Source organism: Cetorhinus maximus, chromosome 1 (genome assembly GCF_964194155.1).
Source record: "Cetorhinus maximus chromosome 1, sCetMax3.hap1.1, whole genome shotgun sequence".
In the NCBI taxonomy this organism is placed as follows: domain Eukaryota; kingdom Metazoa; phylum Chordata; class Chondrichthyes; order Lamniformes; family Cetorhinidae; genus Cetorhinus; species Cetorhinus maximus.
The window spans coordinates 64,776,912-64,788,971 of record NC_135879.1 but is presented as its reverse complement, the minus strand read 5'-3'; the positions used below and the strand labels follow the sequence as shown (position 1 = coordinate 64,788,971).

The window sequence follows — 12,060 nt, the reverse complement described above, 5'->3', positions numbered from 1 at the left end:
TGTGCTATCCAAAAAAAGGACAAATCTGAATCAGCCAATTACTGCACCATCAGTCTGCTCCTAGTCATAAGTGATGGAAGGTATCATTGACAGTGCTATCAAGCAGCACTTACTCAACATTTCTGCTCATCGATACTCAGTTTGGGTTCCATCAGGGCCACTCAGCTCCTGACCTCATTACAGCTTTGGTCCAAACATGGCCAAAAAAAAGCTGAATGCCAGATGTGAGGGTGACTGCCCTTGATATCAAGGGGGCATTTGGACGAATGTGGCATCAAGGGGTCCTTGTAAAATTGAAATCAATGGGAATCAGGGAGAAAACTCTCCACTGGTTGGACTCATACCTAGCAGAAAAGAAGATGGTTGTGGTTGTTGGAGGTCAATCATCTCAGTCCCAGGACATTGCTGCAGGAATTCCTCAGGATTGTCTTGTCAGCCCAACCATCTTCAATTACTTTATCAATGCCTTCCTCCAACATAAGGTCAGAAGTGGGTATGTAGGCTGATGATTGCACAGGGTTCAGTACTATCTGCAACTCCTCAGATTGCAGTTAGTGTTGGAATGCAGCAAGACCTGGACAACATTCAGGCTTGGCCTGATAAGTGGCAAATAACATTTGCCCCACACAAAGCCAAGCAATGACTGTTTCCAACAAGAGAAAATCTAACCACCTCCCCTTGACATTCAACTATCACTGAAACCACCACCATCAACATCCTGGGGATTATCATTGACTGGAAACTTTACAAGACCAGCCATATAAATACTGTGGCTTCAAGAGCAGGTTAGAGGCTGGGAATTCAGTGGTGAGTAACTCATCTCCTAACTCTCCAAGCATGTCCATTACCTACAAGGCACAAGTCAGGAGTCTGATAGAATACTCTCCACTTGCCTGGATGAGTGCAGCTCCAACAACACTTAAGAAGCTTGACACCATCTAGGATAAAGTAGCCTGCTTGTTTGGTACCCTATCTAACACCCTAAACATTCATTCCCTCCACCATCTGTGCAAAATGACAGCAGTGTGTACCATATACAATATGCACTGCAGGAACTAGCTAAGGCTCCTTCAAAAGCACCTTCCAAACCTGTGACTGCTACCACCTAGAAAGACCAGGGCAGCAGACGTGTAGAAACATGGCATCCAGCAAGTTCCCCTTCAAGTCAAACACCATCCTGACTTGTAACTATTACTATTGCTTGGTCAAAATCCTGGAACTCCCTCACTAACAGCACTATGGGTGTACCTACACCAATGGACTGTAGCAGTTCAAGAAGATGGCTCACCATCAACTTCTAAAGGACAGTTAGAGATGGGCACGTAATGAAAGGAGGTTGGATATTCATTTTCCATTGGTTTTGGTAACAAAAAGGAACAAGTCATAGGACTGTACCACAGGGAAAAATAACCAACCTTTGATTAATTCAATTCCCCAAGTTTTCTGTGGCTTAGTTGATCAATCAGGGTAATGTCTTATGTAACGCAATCTATTAGAATAAACTAGAAAGGAATAATGTAATCTTGGAAATGATTCCAACGTTCTACTGTTCATGTAAATGTCTTCCCAAAGACAAGAAAGTAGTGGCTTTTTCAAACATTTCAGTGTACTACATACCAGCATCATATAGGCTACTAAGGGAACAGGAATAATTAAGAATGGTGACATATAAAAGAAACATTCTGTTTAACATTGCATTAATCAGCAACATGCGCATCACTTACAATTTATAATTCCTCCAGTCTTATGAATCAATAAAAGTAAATAATTGTATGTATTTCAGCATATATTTAACAATGCCTTTGGCCTTTAGTGACATGTACTGGGATATTTTAATGAAATAAACTGAAACTATGTAAGAAAGATTACCATCCTGAGAATGTAGAACAGGTCACAAATGCTAATAACAGAGGTGTCATTTCACTGTGATTTGTTGGCTCAAAAATAGCAATAAGAGAGGTTTTGACCAGATCACTGGTTTGCATTTATTGGCTGGCAAATGGTGTGAGAGAAAGCAAGGATCCAAAAGACTGAGGTGGGTGGGGAGCTGCAGTTTGAGTTAAAGGAATCTGAAAAGTAAATCAAATTTACTTTCCTCAATTGCATATAAACACCATAGAACTGGCATACTGGAGAAATAACTCATTGCTGGTCTTGCCAATACTTCCTTAAAAGTTGACGTTATTAAAAAGCATAGGTGGCTACAAGGTACATGTCTAAATAGTACAGTATTATGAGCTGGTAACATAAACCACATAGCCAACACCTTGTATTATAATACCCAGGAGACATTTTCTACACATTTATTGAACAATTGCAAGCTATATTCCAGCTGAGAATATGGAAAACAACTTCACAGCACGTACCTTGTATGTGCTTATGCTCCATTTTTTCACCTGTTCAAGTTTTTCAAGAGCAATATTCTTAGATATGTCATCTGTAATGACAACTGGACCACTCTGTGTGTTCTTCAGGCCTCCTGTTTTTAAACAAAAGAACATATACAGTGAACATTTAAATAATACTTCACACAAAAAGCTTAAGAAAGAGAATGTACAAATAAAATAGCAAAAACAGAGCTAGGGAATGTGCATAGAACAACTTCTCCAATACATCTTCATTACGTATATGTTTCAGTCAACTTAAGCTTCCTAATCAGAAACTTACATGTGGGTGTATATAGCACAGTAGCGGTGTTTGTTTTAGTGGTGAACAGCATGGAATACTGGGAGCTGTGGCTTAACAGTCAAGGCCATGCTTTAACCTCAAAGATGAATAAAGGTGGGAATTCTGCCCAAAACTCAATCATTAAAAGGTACATTTTAAAATCCTACATATTTTTAATCTATTGGGAGAGGGTATGAAGAAATAAATGAATGCTTGATAAGGCAATCGTCATTCTTTATTTGGGAGTATCCCTTTAAAGTTTACTTCAGAGAAAATCCAAATTCATCAACCTTGGAGGTATTTACATGGTGGATAAACAGACTTGTGGCATGATTATTTTTAATCAGGGCTTTTTAACCTGTATAGCAATGTGTGTTTTTAGGATGTTATAAAGAGCATCTCTGCTGTACTTATTTTCAGCAGACTCAAGATCAGGAATATTAAAAAAATGTCACATTCTGGTATAATAGAAAGTCAGTCACTATTGTTAATTTAAGTTTATCCAATGGCTCGGTATACTAAATGATAACTGCACTGAGCTAAACAGACCAGGATGGTACTAGGTTCAATCCTCTTTCTGTACTGAATTATTGTCAGCCAGGGTTATCAGTGGCAAATTCCAAAGTGGCATCTAGTCTCAAAATTGGAGGTGTTAAAATGAAAAGTTGGGTCCTTATCTGGAAACATAAACACTTGTAGCAGGTTTCATGGGTTACATGTGGACACCTTTTGAGCATAGGATCATGCTTGGCTTGGGATTGCATTGCAGTCACATAGCCTCCTGGTTCTGTTAAAGCCTATGGAGAATCACTGTCATGTGGGGGAGGTATGAAAGACCTGGTAACACCAAAGGAACACAAGTCAAAAGGAAGTTGTAAACTGGGACGGATTGGGGGCACGGGGAGAGGGAGGAGAACATGTGAACAAACTGGGGATGGAGCAGACGTAGTAGTGAAACCACTATATTTTTATATTCTAGTCTGGTCACTTTCTATACACAATATAAATAATGTAATGACAATAGAAAAATGGACAAAATCCAATAAATTATATAAAGATACAACTGGTTATATCTGCACCATAGCATGACAATATGTTTCACTTGTAGCTCACCGCATGATTTTAGTGCAAGCTAGACATTGCTGACTGAACAAGAGAAAGAGAATGCTGCAAAGGCGAGAACCAATATTAGTTTAAGCAGCTTTGTGCTGGTTGAAACACAAAAGGGTATGAGAAAGGAAATAACACTATATAGAATCTTTACTCCTCTCTATCCTTAAAGTAGTAAAATTATGAATCATTTTTACTATGGATTAGCACATTTGCTTTCCTGTTTATGTAGAAGTGACTCCATTCAGGAGACAATATCATTCTGTAAATGCAAATACTGTAGCACATGGTATATGAATATGTCAGTTGTGCTTTGTGAAAGTTTACATACATCTGATAATATTTTCCCCATGAAAGTTTATCAATTCTATTTTAACCCCTCAATTTAAGAATTTTGTTGGATTGTCCACATTTGCACCTCTCAGCCTGCCATTTTTTGCCCATTCACTTTAATGGTTGGAAAAAATGGAGTTGAGAAGCAAGAGGAGAATCTCAGCCAAAATTTCCTGTTCTTCCATGTGGTACACACCAATTGTAGCCAGAAGGGCAGATGATCTGCTGCTCTGATCCACTTCTCCCTCCATTGCAACACCTTTATAGCCACAAGTTTGAGATCAATGGTGTACAGGAAATCAAAACCATGATCCTCCAGTCAATGCCTCAGTACTTCAAACATGCTACATTAATGATGGGATAAATTACTCACAAAACTAAATTATTTCAGTCTTACTTTCAGGGAAAGTTAAGAGGTCCCAGAGTACGCTGCGACACTGAGGCAGAAACTGTGGAAAAGTAGGGCCATTCTACTGGTCCAAGTAGTTCACTGGGGCTTCCAATCAAGGCTTGAAGGAGACCCTAGATAGTGGAGTTCACCAATGCTCAGACAAGTAGGTGGAACGCCACATAGAAACAGGCTATATCATCTTGCAAGGTGAAGGAGAGAGATGAGAATAACAAATAAGCTTATGAATTATATTTACTATTAGGCAGAATGCTTCAATTGACTGCCATGACCTCCTGGTTATATAAGAGTATATAGTGACAAATAAAAAAGAAATATTGGTCCAAGCTGGGAAAGTGAAAGATGTAAAGAATCAAGGGAAAACCAATCTCCCCCTTTCATAGGAGAGGGGAAAGGGAGAGGAAAGCACATTTTAAAATAATAATGATGCTTTTGTATTGACCATCCCAAATCATTCCAACAGTTTCATTGTAATATCATAAATACATTGCATCCTCAGAACAAATCTAGAAAAGCACAGAAAATGCAAAATGAATTAAAAGCAAAAGGACACTATTCAATAATGACTGCAGCAAGTTAATAAAAAGAATTCCCCCAAAAGGCAAAATTTGATAAGATCGAAATGGCAAAGAACTTTTGACACACGGAAGGGAATTAAAGACCCATTTAACCTCATGAAGAAATACTCAGAAGAAGGGAGTAGCTGAACTCACCCAGAAATAGGTTAAAAGTTCCATGCAAATCAGTAGATGAGAGATTAATATTTTAGCTCTAAAAGTGAGCCTTGTATTTTGCATCTGTATGATTAAAAATATCTAAGCATGTTCAGATGAAATAGTTCTTTTCTAAAGCCATGGACTCCTTACTTGAGTTTGCTCCTATGGGAGCTGGTTCCCCAAGTTTTTTGTCCAAGTGGCCATTACTCAAGACATCATTTGTTGGAGACTATCTGACTAGCAGGCAGGGTGAAATTGAAACCAAATCCTGCTAAAACTATACCAGGCATTCATATGTGCACTTTCCAGCAGGACATTGGATAGTGATTAAGACCAGAAATTCTGGCTGATTTTCCCATCAACATCCCAGGATGCTGAAGCCAAATGTTGGTTGAGATCAGCTGATGCAGTTCAATTTGGGGATTGAATCTAATAATTTCCTACGTAGTTGCTCACTGGATAAAATCAATCAGGCATTTTGTAGTTCATTTATATACGCATTTAAAAGGGCTTTGCAGTTGGACAGAATTAGCATTACAGAGCAAAACTGTAATTGTTAATTATGTGTCAGTGATCAAAGTGCACATCATCATTGTCATTACTGAGGCTAAATTCCAGCAGCCACTTTCAATTTACGGTTTCAGCTTACATTTCATGTGATCCACGAAACAACATCAAAATGTTCCCTACGAGAAAAAGTGATCAGTATTAAGAATTTGAGTTCAGCAAAAGCACCACAAATGTTAGCTACTGACAAATTTGAAGAGTCCATGCTTGTTAAGATGGAAGCCTGAATAAAGAATAGGAAGAGGAAAAGCCATTGTTATTTTGCATCATTTATCTATTAATTTCAAGGCACAAGAGACACCTGTAAGCATCATGCAGATCTGAAGTAATCCAATTACTTATAAGGGTGATATTATTGTGTGTTAATGCATTGCCAGCCGAGAAAAGAATCATTTCCCCAGGTAGAGCCATGAATACCTGCATGACCAGAAACATCCTGCGCATGTTCAGCCAATCTGGTAGCAGCTGCGTTGCTGGGAAACATAACTGGATTCTTTGGAAAGAAAGAGGAACCTGAAAATAGCAAAGATTAATAGTAAGAAATATCAAAACCATCCAAAGAATGGAACATTTTCAAACTCAATGTGATTTATTTCCAGGAGAACTGCCAAAAAAACAATAAACACCACTGATAACCTTTATAGCAGAACAATTTTAAAATCCATCCAACAGATCTGCTATCACCTTGGTTAAAAGTGGGAAGGATAAACACCCATCCATTACAGGCACAATAAAAAACTCAACGGCAAATGGCAACTAATCTTACATTTATACCAGATAATCTATTTAATAGTGATGCCAGGAAAGTACTTGCAGTAAATCTGCACATCACAATAGCTCCAAATATTATTTGCTAGTCCTAAACTCTTACAAACCATATATAGATCATCAACTACCATATGCAATGTCACAATTAATAGTTATAAGCTACTCATGTATACACGAAGCACAATTATGACTCATGTATGGCCAAATGCAATTTACAAAAAGGCCGAGAAATGCTGTTAACCCAGCTTACTGTTCTGACAAATAATTAATTTTCAATACTGGTTTAGGTGCGTGCATACGAATTACATGAGGGGTGAGCCAGAAACCACAAAAGCCTGTACAATGTACCTTCAGTAATTTTTCAATATTGTAATTAGTGACTACACCTAAAAGATGGTTTCTGAGAAATTTGATAGCTACGATTTTGGTGCCAACAGTTACTATTTTGGTAGAACAGCGGGGATTTGAGTGCAAAATATCCAATTTCTCACTGGTAGGAGAAACAACGCCTTGAACATACAGTATTGTAGCAATCAACATCACCAATACTTTAATCACAACTCTAAGGAATTAAACACTACAAAGTATCAAATTGAGAGAAAACTAAACAGACACCTGGGCATGGCATAGGACACCACCAAAAAAAGAAAGGCTTGCATTTATATTCTGCTTTCTATGACTTCGGGACATCGCAAAGCACTTTAGAGCCAATTAAGTACTTTTGAAGTGTAGTGACTGTTGTAATGTAGGAAATGAGGCAGCTAGTTTGTGCACAGCAAAAGTAGTGAAGTGTTTAAAAAGATGATCTGTTTTTGTCATGTTGATTGAGGGTTAAAAACTGGCTAGAATATCAGAGATAACTCCCCAGCTCTTCAGTGTAGTGCCATGGGATCTTTTAAGTCCATCTTAAAAAGCAGTCAGGACCTCGGTTTAACGCCTCATCTAAAAGACAGCACCTCCTAAAGTGAAGCATTCCCTCAGTACTGCCCTGGAGTGTCCATCTCAATTTTGTGCTCAAGTTTCTGGAGTGGATCTTGAATCCATAACTTTGTATCTCAGAGGTGAGTGTGCTACCAACTGAACCAAAGCTGACACTTGCTCATAAATTCATAAAAGAGAGGAGAATAAATCAAGTTTCAGCAGTTAGGTGACAGTAAATTTAGGTTTTAGAATTTTCTATAACTGCAAAAATGATCACCACACAATATACATCTGCAAGTGTAAAGTCAGTGAAAAATGCAAAATGGGGAGGAGATAATTAATTTCATGAGTGAGGAAACATTAACAAGTCACAACCTGCTTCTGTGTAGAAATATATGCAACTTCTCACTGACTCTGTTTTTCATTTGGGGTGTTAACTGTCAAGATTTAAAAAAAAATGTTAGATCATTTATTATAGTTTTTAACATTATCTTTCAGCTGGGAACTATCTCCAATGGTGGGGATGCATTACCTGTAAATTTATTACCTATGGCCCCACATATATTCCTATCAATTGGATCACATGTGCTGAACGGTTAAATTGTATTGCTGCGTGTGCATATGGAGGGATTTTAGATTAGATATAAAGATTTTCCTGTCTGTGTGGTATTCTGCTGAAGAGTCTGTGGAGCTCAGTTTCAAAATATCCCAAAAGAATCAAAGCCTGCTTCCTGCCAAAGAGTAAAAAGCTATTTGCAGTTATTCTACTTTACTGTATTGTTTTGTAGCATGACATTTTAAGCTTATTGCTGTGGGTACACAAGAATTCTTTAGATAACTTGCTTAATTTCTGATAGTTCCTTACTCTCACTTTTAGACCTGTTTTATCACCTGTCTTCCCCATCTGATCCTCTATGCACGAAATACAATCCCCTTCTTCAGTGATTTGTTTGGATGATTGATCCAGCTCCAGTTAAGTAAGTATCACTACCAGCCAATGTCTCCTCTAGTTTAGCAAAGATAGTGCTTTTAATCTCTCACCATTAGTGGACGAGTGGAAAGTTATACCACACTAGGACTTGGTTATTTATCTGCATTACTGTTCATTTTAGAATGATGAATTTCTTGCCTTTTGGTTACTATGGTGTGCTTACAAACCTTTATTTTGAGCTTTTAGTTTTGTTACAATTATGAAGTTTATAAGATTCTTACATTTTGGGACTGTAGCTTTAAATTTAGTGAAGAGGTCATGTGACTTGTTCTATCTAACTGTAAGCCATGGTGGTTTGATTATTAGAGATCAAAGGAAGGCTTAGATTGCTTACTGAGAAGGTGGTGCAAGGTATTTATATTGGAGACAATGGCAGCAGTCGGAGTTTGCAATGAGTAGACTCCAAGTCTCCCAAAGTTCAAGAAAGGTGTTGAAGGTACGGGGCTCTAAACAGTTGTGCTGTAAACTGTGCATTTACCTCTAAGATGAAAGGAATTTGAGATTAAAGATAGCTAATTAGCATTTCTACCTAGATACAAGGTTAATGTGTTTAACGCTTGTTATGATACGGCAGGTGGTATTTGCCAGGCTGACCAAATCCATAAGGGAAACTTGGCCATTTTATCACAACAGCTTTGCAATTTGTATTTATTACAAGGAGGTTTTGACATTTAATTCAGTAATGAGTCCACTAACACCATTAGAGATTTAAAAAATTAAATGAAAACATTTATTAGCAAAAGAGAATTAAAACACATACATAAGATTACAGTTATACCGTTACTTAATATTATAACAAATTCCAAAATTCATAATTAACCTGATTCCCAATTACACACCCCCTTTACGGCAAGTCCAAAATAAATTTTAAATGTAGAAAGGCAATCCAGCAAAGTTACCACAGCACTCATTTGACAGTGGAATTCCAAAGACTTTTAAACACAATTTTGATTACTGGAACAGCAGACTTCTGCGAAGTGGCTAGAGGCTGTTTCCCCAAGTTTGTTTCACACTGTGTATCTTCCAGATCTTAGACAGCCATCCCTGATAAAACCTTCCATCCTTCTTCAAATATATTTCCTTCCTCTAATCTGTAAATTCCATTGTTTCCCTATGTCTTTGGAATTTATTTTTTTCAAATTATAAAAATCTTTCATGTTGTCAATATGACCTTTTCCTTTTGGGAAAAATAAACACAATAACCTTGCCCTATTTATCCAGTCTGTTGTAAAACTATGTTTCTTTGAAACCAAACACCTTTCCACTTATCTTAAAATGCAAATTTCATTCACACCCTATCTACTGACTTTACCCTAGCTCACTCATTAGCATTTCAAATGCCCTTTTTACACCTAACTCTTGATAATTTCAAACCTTGCAGTCTATCCAACTCTAATTCAGTTAAATCATCCACGCACGCACGCACACACACACACACAAACATAAGCCTACTTTACAATACCCCACAATAATATTATGAAAAATATGGTAGTTTCATGACATGTTGCCATTGGGAAGAGAGCCCCGGGGAAGCAATTTTTGAGATCTGTTACAGGCTTCCCTGCAAATCAATGAATATCACGGATAGACAGCAGGAATTGTGTGTGGTCAACAGAGAGCAAAGGCTGCTTGACTTTGTAAGCTACCACAGCCGAATATGGGAAGGAGACGGTCTCTAGTCAAAGAGACATATCCCGCAGCATAGAAAATAGGAGGAGTAGGTAATTCGGTCCTCCGAGCCTGCTCCGGCATTCAATATGATCATGGCTGATCCTCTATCTCAATACTTTACTCCCACTCTCTCCCCATACCCCTTGATGCCTTTAGAGTCTAGAAATCTATTTCCTTCTTAAATATATTCAGTGATTTGGCCTCCACAGCCACCTGTGGTAGAGAATTCCACAGGTTCACTGTCCTCTGAGTGAAGGGGTTTCACCTCATTGCAGTCCTAAAAGGCCTACCCCATACCCCGAGACTGTGACCCCTTGTTTTCAACTCCCCAGCCAGAGGAAACATCATCCCTGCATCCAGTCTGTCCAGCCCGAACAGAATTTTATACATTTCAATGAGATCCTCTCTCGTTCTTCTAAACTCCAGTGAATACAGGGCTAGTTGACCTAATCTCTCCTTATACGACAATCCTGCTATCCCAGGAATCAGTCTGATGAACTTTCACTACATTCCCTCCATGGCAAGTATATTGTTTCATAGGTCAGGAGACCAAAAATGCACACAGTACTCTAGGTGTGGCCTCACCAAGGCCCTGTACAGTTGCAGCAAGACATCCTTGCTCCTGTACTCTCACAATGAAGGCTAGCATACCATCTAGAAGGACAACCACTACCATCTATAAGGACAAGGGCAGCAGATAGATGGGAACACCACCACCTGGAAGTTCCCCTCCAAGTCACTCACCATCCTGACTTGGAAATATATTGCCGTTCCTTCACTGTCGCTGGGTCAAAATCCTAGAACTCCTTTCCTAACAGCACTGTGGGTATATCTACATCACATTGACTGCAGCGGTTCAATAAGGCAGCTCACCACCACCTTCTCAACTAGGGCAACTAGGGATGGACAAGAAATGCTGGCCCAGCCAGTGAAGCCCACATCCCGTGAGTGAATAAAATGAAATACCATTTGCCTTCTTAACTACTTGCTAAATCTGCATGCTTGCTTTCAGTGATTGGTGTACAAGGACACCCAGGTCCCTTTGTACATCATCATTTCCCAATCTATCACCAATTAAATAATACTCTACCATTCTGTTTTTCCCACCAAAGTAGAGAGCTTCACGCTTATCCACGTTATACTGCATCTGCCATGTATTTGCCCACTCAATCAACCAAACTGCTTTAAAGCCTCTTAACATCCTCCTCACCACTCACCAAGTTTTGAATCATCAGCAAACTTGGAAATATTACATTTGATTCCCTCATCCAAATCATTGATATATATTGTGAATAGCTGGGGCCCAAGCACAGGTCCCTGCAGTACCCCACTAGTCACTGCCTGCTACTCTGAAAAAGACCCATTTATTCCTACTCTGTTTCCTGTCTGCTAGCCAATTCTCAAGCCATGCCAATATATCACCCCCAATTCCATTTGCTTTAATTTTGCACACTAATTTCCTATGTGGGACTTTATCAAAAGCTTTCTGAAAATCCAAATACACTACATTCAGTGGTTCTTCCTTATCTATTCTGCTAGTTACATCCTCAAAAATCTCCAGTAGGTTTGTCTTACCTGATTTCCCTTTCATAAATCCATGTTGACTTTGTCTAATCCTGTTGATATTTTCTACTTGTCCTGTTATCACATTCTTTATAATAGACTCCTAGCATTTTCCCTATTAGGCTAACCGGTTTATAATTCATTGTTTCTCCATCTCTCCTTTTTCATAATGGGGTTACATTTGCGACCTTCCAATATGTTGGCACTGTTCCAGAATTTTGGAAGATGACAACCAATGCATCCACTATTTCCCTGGCCACCTCCTTTAGTACCCTGGGATGTAGATTATCAGGCCCTGGGAAGTTAGCAGCATTCAGTCCCATTAATTTCTCCAGCACTATTCT

The 12,060-nt window shown here is 38.6% G+C and overlaps 1 protein-coding gene across 11 annotated transcripts in view; it reads right to left on the bottom strand.

The window, feature by feature from the left end:
• arfip1 (ADP-ribosylation factor interacting protein 1 (arfaptin 1)) overlaps positions 1-12,060 on the bottom strand; it is a 228,441-nt gene that overhangs the window by 30,726 nt on the left and 185,655 nt on the right. For 8 of the 11 annotated variants that reach the window (XM_078541432.1, XM_078541462.1, XM_078541498.1 and 5 more), the window contains 2 exons: positions 6,220-6,315; positions 2,367-2,479 (listed from right to left, as the gene is read on the bottom strand). In XM_078541432.1, the coding sequence (XP_078397558.1) occupies positions 2,367-2,479; positions 6,220-6,315 (209 nt within the window). The remainder of the gene's footprint in view (positions 1-2,366; positions 2,480-6,219; positions 6,316-12,060) is intronic. The other 3 variants (XM_078541507.1, XM_078541479.1, XM_078541488.1) reach the window with 1 other exon arrangement.